This window comes from Camellia sinensis, chromosome 9 (genome assembly GCF_055761805.1).
Source record: "Camellia sinensis isolate YWXY chromosome 9, ASM5576180v1, whole genome shotgun sequence".
Classification (NCBI taxonomy): Eukaryota; Viridiplantae; Streptophyta; class Magnoliopsida; order Ericales; family Theaceae; genus Camellia; species Camellia sinensis.
In genome coordinates this window covers 76,722,155-76,744,179 of record NC_138969.1, presented here as the reverse complement: position 1 = coordinate 76,744,179, position 22,025 = coordinate 76,722,155, and the positions used below count along the sequence as shown (strand labels likewise).

General features: G+C 33.9%; 1 protein-coding gene and 1 pseudogene across 1 annotated transcript; both read right to left on the bottom strand.

Moving 5' to 3' along the window:
- Window positions 1-8,893: 8,893 nt before the first annotated feature.
- Window positions 8,894-9,565, bottom strand: LOC114263997 (non-specific lipid-transfer protein-like). The gene is made up of 2 exons (XM_028204583.2): window positions 9,205-9,565; window positions 8,894-8,946 (listed from the first exon to the last, which is right to left on the bottom strand). The coding sequence occupies exons 1-2, from the start codon at window positions 9,563-9,565 to the stop codon at window positions 8,894-8,896; spliced, it is 414 nt and encodes a 137-aa protein (XP_028060384.2).
- Window positions 9,566-16,227: 6,662 nt separating this feature from the next.
- LOC114263996 (sugar transport protein 8-like) lies at window positions 16,228-18,320 on the bottom strand (annotated as a pseudogene).
- Between the last annotated feature and the right edge of the window lie 3,705 nt (window positions 18,321-22,025).

Here is a 22,025-nt window from a genome sequence, read left to right as displayed (position 1 = left end):
CGAGTGCTAGAGAACCCGCTCGAGCGCGAAATCACACAGCTCAGTACTTTTACAGGCGACCAAAACTTTTGGAACCAGGGATTCTCCGCTCGAGCGGGGTAATGTCCGCTCGAGCGGACAGGCAACTTGGAATGCATTTTTGCATTTTGCTTCGGGGCCGCTGCCCCTCGACCCCGCCGTGGCGCTGCCCCGGACCCGCCAAGGGGCGCTGCCCCCTCGACCCCCGCGAGCTGACCGGGCAGCTCGATCCCCGTCATAATCAGCGAAGTGGCAATCTTGAAAGCATTAGCATCACAAACTTCTCTAAAAGGCACAATTCGGGTTGGATTCGCATCTAAACACTCATAGCCTCACTGAAATAAAAGTGTGAAAATAAATACAACTAAAAGGAGTTTTGTCAAACGGGATTGCCAAGAATAAAACCTAACACACCGACATTCATATAGTTATATCAAGTAAACAAGTAGCCACATGGTAAGATGCTTAAACATAGTAAGAAAAACACACTAGCGGGATGCTAAAGCATAAAAACTTACATATTTACCGACGTCTCGCGGAACAACTACAAAATAAAGTTATAAAACATGCATGATCTTATCTACAAAATTCTAATGCAACACATACACAAAATGCGACTAGAGATTTGGCTACTAAACTATGACATATGAATCATCTCAAAAACATGAGGTAGCGTACATAATCATATAGAAATTGATTAAACCCATATAGATGCAAACTTAGCTGAGTCAAGATGCATGAGACATGGATGCAAATTATGGATATGCTGAAAAGAAAAATATGATGCTTATGTACAAATAAGGAAAGCAAGTAAATAAAAGGAATAGAAAGAAATGGGGTTGGAAGACACACATAGAAAGTGATAGAAAGAAGCAGGGGTTGGGAATTATTGCAATATCGAATAATTATAAAACCGAATAAAAGAAAATAAAAGACGTGGGATTGGAAATTATTATTGCAAAATGATAAGAATATACAGAAGAGATTTAACTAAAAATTACAATCATCCACCGAAAATTGCCTTATTTATTGCTTGGGAAATACTATGTTTTTGGGAATTTCCATTTTTCATGCAGCCAAACCAAGACAAAACAAATAAAACCTTTCCAAGAGATGCATATGCACAAAAAAGCTATCAAATGAAAAATCTAACAAGTATGAGAATTGAAGCTAGGAAACACCAAACCAAAGAAATAGATAGAAATCTACATTCATCTCTTTGTGAATAAGAGTAAATTAATACTTAATTCCATGCTTTTAATTAAAGAGAGTAGATTGTCACCATTTTAAAAGGGAAGTCTTACAAAGTTTGTGAAAGCTCTATAAGACTTCTAAGAAAATACGGAAGAAAGGGGAAAAAAAACACATAACTCATCGAAAGTTGTTAAAGACTCATCTTCTTACTCATGAAATATGTATGTAAAATCCATTTCCATATTCAAAATTGGTCGAGAAGAGAATTTTTAACACTTTAATGTGGAAGTCTTTATATTTTCAATTACATATTTATATCACATAAATTAAATATCACATAGTTTATAAAGAAAATGCAAGAAAATAATGAGAAGAAATCTAAGAAACAACTTCCACAACCCAAATATCATATATTTAAAACAAAAAAGAAATACAAAAAAAATAAATAAGAAGAAATCTAAAGAACGAAAGCTCAGCCTTCCACTTCCACTGCTACAACCTAAATATCACATATTTAAAAAAATAAAGAAAATACAAGAAAATAAATGAGAAGATTGCAAAAATTTACCTTTGGAGGAAAGGGTGAATTTTTTGATTAACAGACTTTATTCTTTACACCCTCAAGTTTATGATGTATGCTTTGAAATTTCAGTGAGATGTCTCAAGTTTTACCTTTAATGGAATTTTGAAGGGTTGAAAAGGTTCTCTTGCTCTCAAAATAACTTAAGGTTTTTCAAAATCAATTTCTCTCCATCAAGATTTTTGAAATAAAAATTTCCTTAGCCAAAATTTTCTCCCTCTTTTTGAAACAAAATTTTCTTTTTCAAATTTTTTTTCTTCTCTTTTTTCAAACAACAAAATGAGGTGGTGTTTATAAACTTACAAAACACCCAAAACACCTAGCTACCCATGGGGTATTTTTTAAAAACACATGGCTTGACATGTGGCATTTTTAACCATGTATGTGGTATGAAAACCAATTTTTCAAAACTGCTAAATTTTTTGAATAAGAAAAATTTAGAAAAATATTTTTGAATAGATCTAAAATAATTTGGTCAAAACGGGTGACTGCTGGGATTTTAAAGCTTAAATTTGACTTTTCTGCTGGAAAATTCGTAATATACCATATTCCAATTTTCATTATTAGGTGTTCAAAAGAAAGTGCTCAAATCTTAAGGCCGGTCAAAATAGGATGTCTACATAACCTCAAGTTATTCTCTCTCTCTCTCTCTCTATTTGTTTGTCAAAATGTCTCACGGAATAAATGACACTTCAAAAATTAAATTTGAGACTATAGCCAATTTGACCAGTGTTAAATCATATTAAAAATATTAAAATCTTTGGTGTAATGATTATGTAACATTACTTTGTGGTATTAAGTTGTAAAACTTAAATTTAATTTTTATAGAGAGTAGTTTGAATTCTTTGTCGTGTTTTCTTTTTCCCACCATTATGGGGTTGCATGTCTTTAGTGGTAGCTTCTAGCTATTATTGGGCTCGTGATATATTTAATGTAATATTTTTTAAATTTGTAATTACTATCTTATGGATTCCTATAAGATAGTAAATTATTTTTTTACATGGATTCGTATAATTTTTTAGTTAGGCCGCTTATGAAGCTTTGTGGATCTAAACAAATTGAATAATATTTAAATAAATAAAATATTTGAGATTATAAAAAACACTGTCATAATTTGATCCATAATGATATAATATGTTAGGTGTTAATTTTTTGATTTGTTGCACACTTCAACTCCATAGCCTATGCCACATCATTGTTGGTGAATTTGAAGATTTAAATTGTGAGTCTCTAACATTTCTTTCTAAATAATTATATAATACATGTTTGGTGTTACTTCCTACAAGTTAAAAATTGATAATAATAATAAATAAAAAAAACCTAAACAATCTTCCATTGGTTTTCAATAATTATGTTTTAAAAAACTTATTTAAGGTATTTTTATCTTGTAAATTGTATAAAAAAAACTATACCAAACACTCAAGCAATTGAACAAGTTAAAAAATAAAAAATATATAAATAACTTTAATAAATTACACCAAATTGGACCAAAGACTTGTACAAAGTGGATAGCTTGTGTAAATTTAGACTAATCTTGTATAATTTTTTGATTTGATTAATTATCCTATATTAATTTATATTTTAATAATCATTTAATCTTTTTAAACTCGACCCAACCCACTGTTCACTTGTAAAAAATCTGTCCAATGCCTTTCCTCTTGCCCCCTTGACGGAAGATTCCTGATTTCGTCCCTACTTAAAATCCTTATTAAGACATCATTCTTAAATTTAGCCCTAATGACATGAAGAGTTAGATGTGTTGATTATTTAGGAATCAAATCAACTAAGATCCAATCACTTGCCAAATCAATGTTGTGCATTTAAGAATGATATTTTAGGGATCTCCATCATTATTCTAAATTATAGTTGTGGTTCTTGTAATTTTATTATTGTTTTTGATTTGGTCAATGTATATTCAATTGTATCAATTTTGTCTTTTAATTTCACATTGTGTACATTTTTATTCAAATGGTAGAAGTGGTTCGCGGATAGATGCCATGATATTCTCTACCACTTTAGTATTTATTTCATAGTTTTGCACATGCATTTTTAAATTTTTAATTTTTTTTTTAATTTACATAAAGAATTAAAAATAAAGAGATCGAATCATTTATGTGGGTCTTGTGGTGGAGCCACAGAACCCAAATTGAACAGTCCTGTTTTCTCTTCCAACTGAAGAGGAGTTCAGCTTGTTTAAATAATAGTGGCTCATGCGAAACTCTATGGTACTAGTAGATATTTGTTGCAAACTAAATGACACTACAGAAAAAATAACACTATAATTTTAATTGCCATGTATCTTATATTTTTGTCGCCTAAGGTATCTTGTGACCACATAGTTTGTTCACTATTTTTGTTGCCTTGAGGTGGTCGGGGGAAGACCATTGGCAATTAGTATATCCATTTGTTGGCAAAAGTTACTTTTTAGCAACAAACATTTGTCGCTATTGGTTCGCCAACTAATGGTTCAACAAACTATTTTTATTGTTGAATATCTTAGTTGCAAAATGTAAAAAATTTATAGACCATATTTTTTGTGGCAAAAGTACCATTCACTGACAAAATTTCCATTAGTAAACCATTAGATTTGTTCTTCACCAATGAAACATTGATCCCGTATCTCACGAGGTTGGTAGGAGTACTAGGTCGGTTAAGTGGGAGAAAAAAAATCGTTCTCCACCACAATTTAGTCGATCTTAGATCTGGTTTTTGACTACTTGTTGATGTCTTTCTCTGGTTTGCTGTTGCTCATGAGTTGCTGTTGTTCTGCTATGCTTTATTGTGAGGTGTTGATGTCTAGCTCTGGTTTTTTCTGCTGCTCTTGTGTTGCTGATGTTTTGCTACTCATGAGTTGTTGATGTCTTGCTCTGGTTTTTTGTTTTTCTTTGTTGGTCTCTCACCAACTAGGAGGTTGGAGCTTAATTTAGCTCCAAGCTTCTGTAACGCCCTCAGAATAACAACATTAAACCCATCAGATAAGACATGCATTTACATATAAACTAACCACATTCCTTTATTCATTAGAGTTCCATTACATAAGTATTACATGTTAACATCAAAACAAAATGCCCTACGGGCTTACAGCTTTCCAAGTTAACACTTGGTTACAAACAAAGAGTACTAACTCGTTTACACAAAAAGCCCTTGGCTTGAAGTTACATGTAATACATCAAAAGTTAAGCAACAAAAGTATGCCCGCCACTAGCCTCCCAGCTATGTCCTTGGAGGTGGCATGCTACCTGCACCTGAAAATGATATTCCCATATAGGGTGAGCCACAGCCCAGTAGAAATACACTAAACCAACCATGAACAATGACTAAAATATTAGCAATTGATAGATGGCCAACACTGATACAATCACATAAATCATATATTTATGTCAAACGACTTACAAGTCCCAATTACTTTTCATTTTCCCTTTTTCAACATATAGGCATATAAGCACTACCCACATGCTCAACAGATATGTATAACAACAATATCCACATTCTCAGATAAGCAAATAAGCTATATCCACATTCTACAACAGATATGTATAACCACAATATCCACAGATAAGCATATGAGCTATATCCACACATCACAAAGACAACCATATAAGCTCTATCTTCACTTCTAGACAAGCATATGAGCTGTATCTACGGAGTTCATCCCCTATCTTCTCCCAACACTATCCGGTTTAGAGGTACATCCCCTATCTTCCCCTAAACCGCGGAGTACATCCCCTATCTCCTCCTCTACACACAACGTATATAAACACATTGGTTCTATATACAATCACCCAATACATACAGTTAATGTATTCTATCAATCGTCAAGTTCCATGACACATTTCATTGATTAGTTTCAGTTTGCCTAATCATCATGCATTGTCTACAACAATCACGACTATCCTCCACCGATAGCCCAAAGCAGTTATTTCTAAACAGAAAATAAATGCACAAATGGATATTCAATCAACATTTCATTTCTTCATTCTTCTCAATTAATTATCCCAATTAATTAAACAATGTAATTAGGTCAATTCCCATAATTAACATTTCAACCCTTAGGTCCCATTTTCATCAATGATTCAACAATCATTCCATTTTTCTATGCCAAACATGCATCTAGGTTTATTATGAATAAAACCCCAACTTCTGTAAAATTACACAAAAGCCCCAAACTTTCACAAAATTACCAAACCAAGCCCAACATCTCAAAATACCAAAATTTAAAGACAAAACCCATAGAGAGGAGTAGGATATCCCTACCTTGAAGTTTTAGCCAAAAAGGAGATGAAGACTCGAAGATCAGCGTGCTCCGAATCCAAAATTTTTCAGATTAAATCGAAGCTCTCAACACCCTCTATCTTTTTAACAAAGGCCCTAGGCTAGATTCACACTCTAGGGAGATCAAATCTTAGAGAGAATGTAAGTTTAGAGAGAGAGAGGCTCGGATTTAGGGTTTAATCAAAGAAAGGAAGTGAAAAAGTGATGTTTAAGACGTTGCTGTCCGCTAATATAAAACACGCTCGCTCGAGCGAAGCCTTGGTCGCTCGAGCGACCAGACACAGAAAACTCTCGCTCGAGCCAAGAAGTTCTCGATCGAGCGAAGAAAAATCCAGACCGCTCGAGCGAAGGAAGCTCGCTCGAGCGAAGAAAGACAGCTCTCAGGTCCAGAACCAGGTGCAATCGCTCGCTCGAGCGAGCCACTCTGGCTCGACCCACCAAACACGAACCCCACTCTCGCTCGAGTGACCAACTCCTCGCTCGAGCGAAGGTCCAAAATTCTGGGAAGCAACACTAGGCTCCCGAACACAACCAACCTGTAACAAACCTGCCTAACACATCCTATAACTCAAATATGAAGAAAAAGGAATGTAAACACGATAATAACCAACTACCAACATCCACGGACACATGTCCGGATCACTGTACAACAAGGGTAAACCCGGGATTGCTATAGCTTCTCTTTATTGATGTAATTTATCATACTCTATGGCCATGTTTGTTTGGGCGAACTGGACTAGGTTGGATTAGCATTCCCATGACTAATAGTCCTAGGATTACGAATCTTTTGGATTGTGTATCCTATCTTATGTTTGGATTAAAAGGAAGACTAAGGGTATGTTTGGTTTGAGTTTGGGAGATGAGTTTTAGAAATAAAAGGTACGAAAAAATATTTGGTTTGGTTTTTTTCAAAAGATGTTTTGGAAAATTATTTTGAGAGAGAGTTTTGGAAAAAGTGATTGATTTGATGTGTATGAAAGAGAGATTTGTTTGGAAAACTTATAAACCAAACAAGTTTTGGGAAATTTTTTTGGGAAAATTTGTTTGGTTTAATTACTTTTGAAAACTTATTTGTAGAGAATTTTTCCCAAAAAATTTTGAGAAACACAAACCAAACAAGGCCTAATAGTCTAGACTTTAACTTTGTCTTTCAATTTATATCCCACCCCTCTCTGTGGGATTGAATACTCCATCATATGTGTGATATCATATTCGGATAGATTGTTAGTCGGTATTTCAATTGCTTAACCAAACATTGGATTAATAATTTTATTGGACTATTAGTCTAATCCCAAGCTCATGTCTACCCAAACAAACATGGCCTATATGTGTTTATCATCAATAAAGTATTTTCTTTAGCCGATCAAAAAAATTTAGTCGATCTTATTAGTAAATGACATCATTGTTTGGCTCTCTTCCTCCGGCTGTGTATTCTTCTCTTCTTTGTTTTTCTTTTGTTTTAGGTTTACTTTTTGTCTGGTGCCTTTTAGTTTCTGTTGTGTGTGTTGCTCTGTTTTGTCTTGTTTAGGTTTACTTTTTATTGTGGAATTACAATTTATATTATATACTTTGTTAGTATCTTTTGAATTTTAAAGGGTTTGACATGTAAGGTACTAAATAAATTTTGGTAAGAAACAAATGATAATCCTAACATTATTGGTTTTGAAGATAAAAAAACTAAGAACCTAGATTTCAAGATATAACAAAATTTTAAGACAAAAAAATATAAAATAAAATAAAATAAATCGTAAATTGTAGTGAACCATTCACTAGTTTCTCCATCTATAAAATGACAAAAACTATGTTGAATGAATAATCAAATAATAAGCTATATATTTTGAAAATCAAAAGAAAATATAATTTCAAACATGACTTTATTAAATTTGTTAGGTTTAGCTAGCTTAATGAAAGATTAAAACATCTCCATCGGACAATTTGAGTGCGTTCTAATTATTTACATGCTTGTCTTTAATAGTGCTTAATTGATTTTAATAATTCTTTGAGCTATTTGAACTCAGTCTAACCTACCCAATTGAACCTACCTCGATGCCTCATTTCTACCCCCTCTCCCAATGACCGAGCCTTGGCTCTACTGTTGATCGGATATATAGAAGACCCACAATGACAAGGAACATTATGGATGCTTAACAATTATTGCGCTATGAGGAATTTTGGGAATTCCGATGGCATCCATTTTTCTTAGGGGAATCTCTTATTGATCCTAGGATGAACATGGAAAGTAAGACTTGCATTGCATTATCTCTTAAGTTAGGGTGATGCTAGTCATTCATGTTTCGTTGTTGATCTTGTTGTTGCTTCAGTTTCATTCATTGCTGATCATGTTGTTGCTATAGTTTTCATTTCACGATTTTCTTTTCTTTCAATATGTTTAGTTAGGAGTTTTGGTTCTACGTTGGAACCTCTTCATAATTCTGGTTCTAGGCTGGTGTTTGCATATGATTGAGTTACCTTACTATGCCAACCTGGTGGGGATGGGGTGGTTTATTTGTCTGCTTACCTTGTAATATCATTTTGGGAATTATCAATAATATTACCCTATTTTGCTGATAAAATAAGTTATGTGAAGAATTTTTCCCTCTACACAAGTGAACCACGAATTCTTTAGAATCTTGATCGCATTGTTTTTGTTTTCATCTCCATGAACGAATTGATGTAGACATATGTATGGGTGCAAATATCGGAAGGAAAAATGTGAGAAGGGAACATGACAATTTATTCATATTATTACTGCCCATACTATAAATTTTAAATTGGCCTAATTGAAAGATAAACAACACTCTTTGTTGTCACTGGCCAAGGTTTGTCCTGCTAACGCATGGTGCACCCTTGCTCACAAATTCCAATAAGCCATCCATCAAACTCTGCATAGGAACAAGAAAATAAATAACTACATAAAAATAAATACTTTGCAAGATGAGAAAAAGAAACAAACAAAACTTTAAACAACCATTACATGGTAATTGCAGCAACAACAAAAAAAGTATTAAAAGAGAGTTGAGTTGATAACCTAAAAAAATGAATATCTACTTCTATAACCAGGTAGATGCCAATATTAATTTGTGAAAATCAAAGTAGTAAATATTTAATATGAGTGAGATGTGTTACGTACTTAATTTTACTGCAATCAACAGTATAGTCAATAGGTATTCCGTGAATATCAATTTCGCAAAGACTAGGAAGTTGCTTAGCTTTATCAACCTTAACCCCTAAAGAGGGTCCAACTTGCTTAAAACATCTACACACAGTTTGGCGATCTGTTATAGAAGCAACCATCTGGTTCAAGGCTTGAACCCCTTGACAGCACGGTACAGTTATCCCACTATTGCCCACCAAGTATTGTTGGCATGGAAGCATCTTTGTGATAGCTTCTTGGCATGTAATTGCTGCATTTATAGTCATAGAGCTTGCAATCGCTGCCAAAACCACCATAACCAAGCCTAGCACACATACAGACTCACCCATCATCTTCTTCATCGCCATATCTTTTCTTTCTTTTAAGTTGAATAGGAGTTCGTTTAGAAATATTTCTTGGGACTACAGTGTTAAGCAACACATACTCATACTCTATTTATAATGCATAACAAAGTAACATATTTGGGCGGTGGGTTTTGTAATCCGTGTGCGCATGTAGTGAGCACATGGTATGGTATCCATCAAGGTTTTGCTTTTGAAAGGAAATTAATGGATTTGTTTTACTGCAGTGACGTATGAAGAAGTTGGTGTAACAATAAACCACTTAATTGAGTGTGTAGTACCAAAATAATTAAATGCTAGTATTAATTGCTAATTTGTTATAATTAGAAATGTAAAGTGTGTATGGTTGATTACTTGTATTGTAACCTATTTCTTCCACATTTGCCTGTGGTTCTGTTTTTGCTTTGCTGTTTGTTATTGTTATTTGTAAGGTGTGATTTGGAATTTGCCCACGTTAAGGAGTTTTTTTTTTTTTTTTTTTTTTATCAGCAAAAAAAAAGGAACTTTATTGATGCATTAGAAGACAATTACATCAATAAAAGAAAAGAGAAGGATGGGTGCAAAAAGCATCATGGCGAATCAAATCAATCCCAACTAGATTGGCATCGATAAGACCACCCAATCATATGCTAGCACACCATCAAGAGTTGGTGAGTAACCAACCACAAACACCGAAACCAATCTCACCCAAGCAGAAGATAACCAAAACTAAACCAAAAAATGTAACCCTTAACTAATAAACTGATAGAAAAATGAGACAATCAATAAAGAAAAACAGCTATAGCAGGCCAGAGCAAAACAAACAACAATCCATAGCAGCAAAACAGGAGCAGAACACCATCAATCCATAGCATCAGTAGCCATCACAGAACACAGCAATAGGTAGATCACAATCCCACAGATCAACAGCAATGCAACCAGTAGCCAACATCAGCAGGCCACACAGCATTATACATTAGCATCATGAAACATCAGAGCTGCACTCATATGAGCTACACCACCAACAAATCTTCTCTCACCCCTACCCCTGCACCACACAGCAACATTCATCATTCTCCCCTACTAGTCCACCAGCAGACCAACAGCAATTCAATCAGTAGCCAACATTAGCAGGCATCATAGAAGGCTACACAGCATCATACATTAGCAGCATACAACATCAGACCTGCACTCATATGAGCTATGCATGATAGATTTACAACAGCCAATAAAATCCCCCAAATATAACCCACCAGAAAACTTTATTTGAAAGTAGAAATGGAGAACTGGTCTAGGCAACAGCAGAACAAGGGCAATACTGAGAACACAGCAAATATTGCCACCAAAATGCTGCTGCTGGTTACCAGACCTTCTCACCTCTGTTTCCAGATGAACCATACCACAGCCACAGTAATGGCTTTCCAATGTGATACCCCTTGCAAACCCCACTGATGAGTGATTTTTGATCAGCAAAAAGAAACCAGAATCATAACAAAGGCACAATAGCAGGCCCATCAGTGCATAAGGCAGAACTTCACCTGCTGGACTGAGCACTTAACCAGATGGCCTACTCTCCAAAACAGCAGTCTCACAACACTAAAACATCATTCCAACAATAGCCGTCTCACAACACCAAAACATCATTCCAGAATAGGTTGGAGAAACCACCATTCCAAATCCAATATAGTGCAACACAGAGCCACAGATATGTTCGACCATCACACCCTTCAACAATCACTAAGACTATGCAACCACAAACTCAACCATTATTCGAGAAGCAGAAGATCAACAATGCCTCACTCTCGAAAGTAAACCTGATTACACTCCATATCTACAGCAGCTGCTAGGATGACTCCCAACTATACACAATAACATACCCATAGATCTATTAAGACAGATAACAATCACCTACTTTCTCTACAACATAGCAGTACAACAGCATATCAACCACAAGACTATATTTGAACATAGCAACAAAGCACCAAGACTATGCAGCCACAAAACTATGCAGCCTAGACTATCTATACAAGTCTTGAATTGATTTGAACATAGCAAAGCAGCATAGCAGCCAGTTGGGCATAGCAGACTCACAAATCTATTCAACCATCACACTCTTCAACAATCACCAAGACTATGCAGCCACAAACTCAACCATCATTCCAGAAGCAGAAACAATCAAAGAGGCAGAGCAGCAAACACAGAACAGAACAGTAAATTCTGGCTAGAAGCAGCAAGCTTTACATTCCGTATTTGCAGCAGCTGCTAGGATAACTCCCATCTATACATAATAGCATACCTGCTTCAAATTCAATACTATGTCATGCACTGAGTACTGCCACTCTTTCAAATTTGATTTTTCCCATAAAGCAACTCTAACCTTCACCGACTCAGTTAATTCTGCAAAATCTGGATTTGCCTCTGTAAACAAACACTTATTCTTTAGTTTCCACACAGACCACAACATTGCTAAAGGGACTACCTTCCAAATTTCCTTTACCTGAATCTTATGTCTTATACCTGACCACCATTGTAGGAGTTCCTCCACTGAACCAGGGATGATCCAGCTCAGATTCCACCAGTTAACAATATCAGACCAGACTACCCATATCGAATGACAATGTAGAAGCACATGATTCATGGTCTCCACTTCAGATTTGCAAAACACACATAGTGGGTTGGCATTGGGATTCAACACTCCGATTCTAAGCAAAAAAGCTGAGGATTTAATCCTATCTCTCCAAGCTAGCCAACTCAGGAATTGCACTTTGGGCGGAGCTATATTCCTCCAAATGTTTTTGTGTAATTGATTTTGCAGCACTTTGGACGAAGCTATAATCCCACGTTAAGGAGTTGGCCCAATGTTTTACTATTCTATTGATTTTTTTTTTTTGGGGTGTATATCTACATTCATTAAATATTAATAAAATTTGCATAGAATCGATTGCATTAATGGTTGTAGAAAAAGTATTAAATATTTTCACAATGTCGCATCATGTGACATTGTCTATGTAGTACTTTCAAATAATATAAAATTGCAAGACATTATGTGAGTCCTTCATTGTCTCCTAACTACCTGATAGAAATGAGTTTAACATGTTCACCCTACAAAAACTTTCATTAAATGATTGGTTTATACCATGTAGATTACGTCACATATAGTACCCTCAAACTACTTACATGTGGTTGTAAATGTGACATATTTTGTAAATATTATAGAGTGATTTTGCCGCAAGTTCTATATATAAAATTGTGTACCATTATGTCCTAAATAATATTTTTTTAACTCAAGAAGTCCTCTAAATTTTATATTCTGAAAATATTCATATTCATAATATGCTTATCACCACATTGTCCTTATGATCCAAAATATTCTTAGTTACACTTGTGTTTGGTTATAATTCATTTTTTTTATCAGCAATAAATGAAATTTTATTGATGAAAAGCTATACAAAAGTGAAAATCAAACATCAATAAAGGGGAGAAGTGCATCGAGCATCATAGCTAACAACAATAATCCCAACTAGGTTGGCACTGAGGGGGCTAACGCAATCACATGCCAGCACTAAACCCAAGATTGGAGAGAGACCAATCAAACAAAGAAGAAAGAAAACAAAATAGTATGGAAAAGGGCCCAAAACAACACAGCCTCAGCAATCCCCTGAACTACCCACACCAATCCCCTAAGCTACATATATCTGGTATCAACTAGCAGCAGCAAAAAGGCCCAAAACAGAGAAGAACAACAGGAGCAGCAACTGGCCCAACTAGAAAACAGCAGCAACATCTAGCTGCAGCAGCATCAAACAATTCAGCAACCAATAGCTCTGATCTGTTGCAAATTATTAATAATATCCTGTACTGAATACAGAGACTCCTTGAACTGAGCTTTAACCCAAAAAGCAATTCTCACCTTGATTAATTCACAACGTTCATTCAACTGGAATAGTTTCCCATTAAAGACCACATTATTTCTGATTTTCCATATTGACCACATACAGGACATTGGGATTGCCTTCCAAATTTGATTTTCAAATTTTCTCCATTTATAACCCGTCCACCATTGTAGCAGCCCATTAACATTATCAGGTATCAGCCAATGCACCCCCCCACCAATTCATCAGGCACAACCACACCTAGCAAATAACAGGGCACCAGAGAAGTACATGATTGACTTTTATAATTCATTAGTTATGACATTTGTGTTAATCAAGACCACTAATGTCATAACTTGTATATGGTATGCACCATTTTAACGGTATGCATGAGGTTGTTGCAATGTGATCATAGAAATAGTTTGTAAAACGTTTTTGTTCTTTGGGATTCGGGCCGGTGCTGTGACAACAAGGTGGCAAGCATCATTCAGTTTGTTTTTGTAAAAGAAGCCTTTCTTATATTCAAATTGAATCACTTTGTAGTTAAAAAAATAAATAAATAAGAAAGAAAGCTAAATGAGTTTAATTGGGGAAAAAAAAGGTTCATAACTAAAAAATTGAATGAGTTTCATTAGTTGAAAAAAAAAAAAGAACTACTTTCTAGGGAGGTTGAGTTGTACAATATTTTTATTTATCTCAATATCACATCTTTGTACAAATAAATTCAAAAGCAAATTAATATTTAAGTAGAAGTACTTAAAAAAAATTACACTTTATCCAAATATTTTCAGGAATTTTCAATAGATCCAATAACTTAGATTCTCCATCCCCACACATGATGATGCCTCCATGAGAATCTGAGTTGTTATATCAACTGAAATTCTTTGAAAATATTTGGATCAAGTGCCATTTATTTTAAGTACTTCTGTTTAAATATTATTGTGCTTTTAAAATTTATTGGTATAGAGATGTTATATTGAGACAAATAAAAATATTGTACTACCAACGCAATGATAATTTCGTGGGCAAAAGGTTTTGCCGACTCACTTTTACCTACTAGTTGGCGACGTAACTCCGTATGTCGGCAAAACTTTTTGCCAACGAGTTTTCCCTTTTAGCAACATATTTTGTTGCGTTGTGAAAAATGCAATTTCTTGTAGTGAACTCAACCAATTTTTTAAGGATAAATTACAAATACACCCCTGAGATTTGTTTAAAATATGGGTTGCCCCATGTGGTTTGAAAAATTGCAAATATTTTCTTGTCATAATTTTTTATTTAACTGAATTAACTGAAAAATAAAATTTCTAACTACTCTATATAGAAATAACATTGTTTAAATTATTAATTGAAACATTTTTATAATATCATCAACAACTATTAATTGACTTAATGATTTGTTGTAAAAAAGGGTTATTTGTTATGAAATTAGAAACTTCAAGACGAGGGTGTAATTTTCAGAATCACAAAGGGCAACTCGTATTATAAGCAAATCTTAGGGAGTATAATTGTAATTTATTCATTTTTTTAATTATGATTTTTTTTTCAATTAAACTCATTTAGCTTTGTTTTTTTTTTATTATTATTATTATTTTTAACTGCAAAGTGGTGCAATTTGAATACAAAGAAGGCTTCTTTTTCTAAAACAAACTAAACCCTGTGGTCTTGCTATGACAACACCTCACAGCACCGGCCCCGATCCGACGACGACTTATATTTATTGTGGAGCGTTGCTAATAACCTCACTCTTTTTTGTACTTCGGACTCTTCACGTTTTTAAACCCATACCCATCAAAATTAATCTCCATTTCATTTTCTTTGAAGTCCCATCATAATCTCCAAAATTAAAAAATATACATATTTTATTAGATAGAATGTCCATCGAAATTTAATTTAGATAACAAAAATTGTAACCAAATAATGAAATGTGAGTCCTGAGGATTAATAATCTCAGTCATATGCTATAATTTGCCCAATCAAATCGGCCCAAAGAGTATTCTAAAAAATGTAATTATTTGTGAGGTAATCTGGAAAAACTTAACTAGAGAAAAAAATTGAAGTCACAAAAAATAACATGAAATGTGATTTTTTTTTTAAATTTTGTCTTTAGTAATTTTTTTTTTTTTTTTTGTAGATTTGTTTACAAATAATTTACTTTTTAGGTGATCCAAATTAGGTATATTTAAAAGGGATAATTGGTGAAAAGTCCACACTTATGGGACCATATTTTATTTGGTCCAAGATTTAATATTTATTTTGATCAAAATGACATGTTTAATGAAATTGTTTGCTGAGAAAGACAAATTATTAGTTTGAATGATTTTTTTCCAATTTTCCTCACCGTTGAACCACTGTCGGACCATTGCCAAACAATTTGGCGATGCCGAAAAGTTCATCAAAAAATTCACCATCACCAGTAGCATCAATGGTGGTGGTGATGGCGGTGATATAGACAGATTTGTAGATTAAGTAGACATAAATGTGATGCATGAACAATTAAAGGGATGACACATAAACAAATAAGTGGATAGATGTATGATGGTCCAAGCCTAAACCTAACCCACTTGTCTTTATTTGATCAATTGGGGATACGATTTTATGGTTTTAGAGTTGGATCTCCTCATTTGAATTATTGTTGTTGTGGTCATTGTTAGGAGGATTTTGTTGAGTTTTTCTGTCCATATTAAAAAAAAACTATGAACGACATATCTTCCAAAACAGTTAACAAACTCCATGAAAACACTAAAAACAATTCCCAAAAAAAGGGAAAGAAAATCATGTTCGCATCAACAATCGGTTTTAATAGGTTTGTCACGATCACACCATCTCCTTGTTCTTTGGACCGTCATCATCCATGAACTTCTTCCACACCGGATGTTGCTTCCACACCCTTTCCACAATGGAATCGATTGGAACGCCCTTTGTTTCCGGCACCAGGAACACCACAAACAATCCCATGACCAAAATCCAAGCCGAGAAGAAAAAGAATATGAAGGCTCGCATGTGACAGAGCATCGATAAGAAAGCTTGAGCCACAAGGAAAGTCATCAACATGTTGGAGCTGACAGCGAAAGCAAAGCCTGAGGTTCTAGTCTCGAGAGGGAAAGTTTCGCTAGGAATTAGCCAACCAAGAGGTCCCCAAGACCATGCAAAGCACATAACATACAAGCACACCAGCACCACCACAACCACAGCGAGTCCTTTGTCCATTGTCCCAGTAGTATTCAAGTGAGTCAGTAGAATTGCACCAATTGATACCTGAAATTGGATTCATTTAATTTATACAAGCACTAAGTGAGAAGAATTTAAATGTAATTACAAAGAAGTGAAATTAATTTAGTACCTGGCAAATGAACATTTGGACACAGGCTTGGAGAAGCAACTTTCTTCTTCCAATCTTATCAACAAGATAGATTGAAACGAAAGTACTTGCCACATTCACTGTCCCAGTAATCACCGCAGACAACAGCGAAGCATCGTTCTTGAACCCCATGGTCTGAAACAGGACCGGTGCATAGAACATAATCGCATTAATCCCAGTCATCTGCTGAAATATCTGCAACATAATTCCTATGACTAGTGGTGGCACGCTCGAGCGCTTCATCAGTTTCTTGAAAGGTTGCTTCACTTCCTTGGCTATCTCACATGCCTTTTTCACTTCTTCATACTCATCTTCCACATTGTCCACGCCTCGGATTTTCTTGAGTGCTGCTTTGCCTTTAGTGTCCTTGCCTCGTTCGATAAGGCTAGCTGGTGTTTCGGTGAGAATCATCGAGCCGAAGAAAAGGACAAGGCCGGGAATGCCGGCTATGGCTAAGGAGACCCTCCATCCAATTGGGTGGAGGGTGGAAGTGAAATAGTTGACAATGCCAGCTATGAGAAATCCAATTGTGACAAATAGTTGGAAGAGAATGTTGACTGCCCCTCTGTGTTGGACTGGTGCTGTCTCTGATAAGAACACTGGAACAGCCTCGAATCGTAGATCATAGTTAGGGGAAAAATAAAATAAAATTTCCTTATTTATCATAAACTTTATGTAAAAAATAATATAACTCAAAGGGTTGATTGAACATTAAAAATTTGAGGATAAAATCTAAAATTTTGTCAGTTAACTTCAGCCTTGTGATTAGTCGAGGGCTGACAAACTCATCGAGACACTCTATTATTAAAATATAAAATTTATTCTAGGCACAAAATAATATACCTCATTGCCAAATCCAACTCCAATGCCAAAAAGAATCCTGCCAAGAATGAGCATCCATTTGTGCTCAGCAAGAGCACTGAACCCAGCTCCTCCAATGAAAAATAGGGATGCTACTAGAATTGTGGGCTTGCGACCAAATATACGAGATGCCTTTGATGCACCAAAGCTTGCAACCAAAGCTGCAAGGTACAGTGATGATGTGAATAGCTGAAGCAACTAATCATCATATTTGCAGTAATTGTCTTCCTTTGCATGAAGTTTCCTCTCGTGAACTTTTGGAAAGAACTTCATTAAGAAATCATCCATCGCAGTCACACCACCTATAAAGTTAGTCAAAATAATAAGATTTGACTATTTACTCGAATGAATTAGAAACCAAACACATAAACGAAAAATGATCATTGACACTCACATACAAATAATAATTTTGCAATAAACATCAATAAACCTTTATGAATCATTACTTAATAATAATTGTTTCAATTATTTAGTGTATAACTTTTAGACTTACTATTTTAAAGCATATAATAAAATAAAAATATATATCTCTATGATTTTCTAATCAAAGACTTACATCAATATAGTTGAGGGCATTACTTGAAATTCCAATATCATAACCAAACAGTAGGCCTCCAAAAGCTGCGACAATCCAACAAGCAACCACATATACAGTGATTTTCGATTTGAATACTTCTGCATTAGCCATCTTTGCTTCTCCAAATTGAAAAACACACACTCAAAATTATTAATCTTCTTCAAACAAGAAATCTCACGGGAGAGAGAAGACAGAATGAAAAAAATCTCACAGAAGAGAGAAGACAGAATGAGATAAAGAAGGGTAATTGGATGCTTTTATAACAATGAATTCCCATTGATTTTGGGATTCTGAGATGGATAGGATTTGGAAATCTTAGTAGCCTATTTTTGCTAGAAAGTAGTTCTGATGGTCAAAATCTCTTATCCTTACAAGGAATGTAATTGTTTTTGACGTGATCCATTGTGTGAGATATTTAGTAAGATTCTTAATAGGTCCTATTTTTGGGATTTATTCCCATTAATTGTGTGAGATATTTAGTAAGATTCTTAATAGGTCCTATTTTTGGGATTTATACCCATTAAGTATCAGTCTCTTTTATTAATAGTACTTAATGGATAATAAATATTAAAAATAGAACATCTAAAATTTTGATACATCTTTTGGAATTTCTACCAATTTTCATTCTTTTTGAATAATGCAAAAGATCCCAAAAAATTTATTAAAATTTTTATCCAATGCCACAAATGGGTGTGGGACTCACATGTTGAGATTCCAAAAACTGTATTAAAATTTTTACCAAATGTGTCACATGGATGTGGGACACCGAAAAGGTGTACCAAAATTTCTACCAAATTTGCCCATGATACATTTGGTTGAAATTTTAGTACATCTTTTGAGGTCTCTAAGATTTTCTTTCTCTTTTGATGTGGTCCCACACCAATGTCACATATTTGGTAAAAATTTTAGTGCATCTTTTGAAATCTATAGTATTTTTTTTTTCGAAACCGTTTTTTCATTTTATAAGGTCAAACATGTTTGAATGCAAAAGTAAAGTGGATTTATTAAAAACAGTTATAATAATTATTATTTGCTTTTATATATTTTTTGTTTCCCTCCTGTTATTTTGGATAGTCATGACATGACTCATATTTGTAAAATCCGAGGAGGGAAGAAAAAAAATCTTTCATGGACTATATAAAGTATTTATTATTTTCACAAACAATTAAGAAATTTGATTTCCTCGCTCGCATGAAATCTTACATTTGTATAAAAATATTAAGAGTAAATAATACCAGTAATTCTTATACTTCGACCTTTGTATCATTTTAACTCCTATAATTTCATTAGTTTATTTTTTAATTTAATTTATGATTTTGTCTCAATTTAATCCAATTGATTACAATTTCTCATATATATATATATATATATATATATATTTATGAACAATGTGCATATAAGCGACATTGGTCATGCTTTTATAGATAAAATTAAAAACTTGTGTAATTTAGTAAGTTACATCAATCAATTCAGTGATTTTTTTTCTCAAAAACCCTAATTAGCGTTATAATTGTACCAAATTGATATAAAATCTGAAATTAAGAATCAAAATTAAACTAATTGAAATGACAAATACTAAGATGACACAAGACAAAATATAGACACTACCGAGAAAATTTGTCCAAATATTAGCCATGAAATAATAAAAAATAGTTGGACCCCTAATATTTTAAAAAATAAATTATACCGACACCTATAGATTTTCCTTTGACATTTAAGAAATTACGCTACACCCTAAGATTTCAATTTCCATTACAATTTTTTCCCCTTATGTTAATCCCCATTAGGAGACCTGGCAGTTCTGGATAACATCAGAAATAAAAACCATCAAAATATCAATTATAACCCTCAACCCAGATGATGAAGACTTTGGATGATTTGGTAATGTAATTAGTACCTTAAATTAAAGTTTGGATGATTTGGTAATGTAATTAGTACCTTAAATTAAAGTTTAAAGAATTCTATTTAGGTCCTAATAGGTGGACTTATTGTCCAATAGGTCCTGTGAGAATTCATGGCATTTTTCACCAAACACTATTAAAAAATATCAATAATTTTTAATTTTCAATGACCGTTTAAAAATTGTTACAAAAAAATGTCACTAATTATAAGTTTTAGTGACAATTTAAAAAATGTCACAAAAAAGTCACTAATTTTTAACTTTCAATGACAGTTTAAAAATTTGTCACAAAAAACGTCACTACTTATAAGTTTTAGCAACAATTTATAAAAAACTGTGACAAAGAGTCCCTGATTGTCAATTTTTAGCGACATATGCAAAAATTCATCAAAAAAGATTATTTTGAGCGATGATTTTATTAGGACTTATTTTCAATAGAACTTGTGAATTAAGTTCAACTATTAGGACCTATTGATAATTTATCTTAAAGGGTTTCTGTAAATACTGTGTTTCAGGATAGGCCACAATGACACTGAAGAAAGCAATTGCTGGTAGTTCTTTCTTAGATAATTGTGGGTAAGGGGTTGATAATTTTTCTGCACGTATTGACGGGTAAAATTATATTGGTACCCATATCTACCACACACACACACACACACACACACACACACACACAAAAAAAAAAAAACAGAGTGCTCTGTTTTGGACTATTGCTACTTTTGTTGTTGCAGGAATTTTGACTATGTTCTAGTTACACATTTCATGTGCACCTTAAGGAAGAATGGGAACTTGTATCAAAAGTATTTGGATTGATTATATTGATTGAATTGATCACAAATTGATGCATTATAATGAACCATTAAAAGGGTTTATACAAGAAAACTATTAACAAAAATAAGAAATAAAAGTTGTCATGTATATAATTAAATATAGAATCATGTTTTTAAACTTTTACATAATTCAATACTTAAAAATGTATTGAAACAAGGGAAAAGAGAAATTCAAGGACAAATAATCTTTGGTTATCTTCAACCACTTTTGTCCAGTGTATGCATTGACTAACATTGTATTGCATGTGTATAATTGACTTGATTTTAATTATTTATAATAATGTGTGGGATTTTAGATCGGGAAAAAAAATGAAGAAATTGTATTTTTGTGTTTTTGTTTTGAAAGTGTACTTTTGACTTTGTTAGAAAGTGTATATTAAATCACTTTTCGTTAGTTTGGATGAATTTTTTAATAAAATAGAGCATAGTGTTAAAAAGTCAAATTCACACCGAGACTTTTTGTATATTAATTGAAGTATAGGGGATGAAATGTAATGTTACTTATGTAGTCGTTTGACAGGCAATGAGCCAATACAAGTCGTTTGACACTATAGAAAGTGCATTTTAAGCAACTAGAATTTAAATTCACCATCTTATACAGAAGAGAAAATAAACCTCAAAGTTGAGTGACTCACACTTTTGTTAGCACAGATTTAAATGACACTACTGCCATTTTTCCTCCTCTCCTCCTTACCATAATTTCTGCCATTCCCTTCTCTATGACTGCTTTCTGAAAGTCTGAAAAGTAATAGCTTTTCAACTTTACAATAAAGCTATCATAGAGCCATACATTTCCTACCTCATGTGCTACGACCGTGAGACCCACACTTTCCTTACTAGCTCCCAACTGCACTGCTTCTGCATATGACCGATAGCCTATATTTGGTTGAACTTTTTGGCCCAATCGCCACCTAGATCCTTCGTCCTCTCTTCCAAGTCTTTTCCCAGTTTGCGCATCTTGACCAACTCCCTTGACACCTAATGCTTCCTTTTGGAACTCTGTTCTCTTAATTTTCAAGGCTTTCTCATCACACCACAACCCATTAGCTTTTTTGGATTGCCACATCAGCAGCTATAGGACAATCA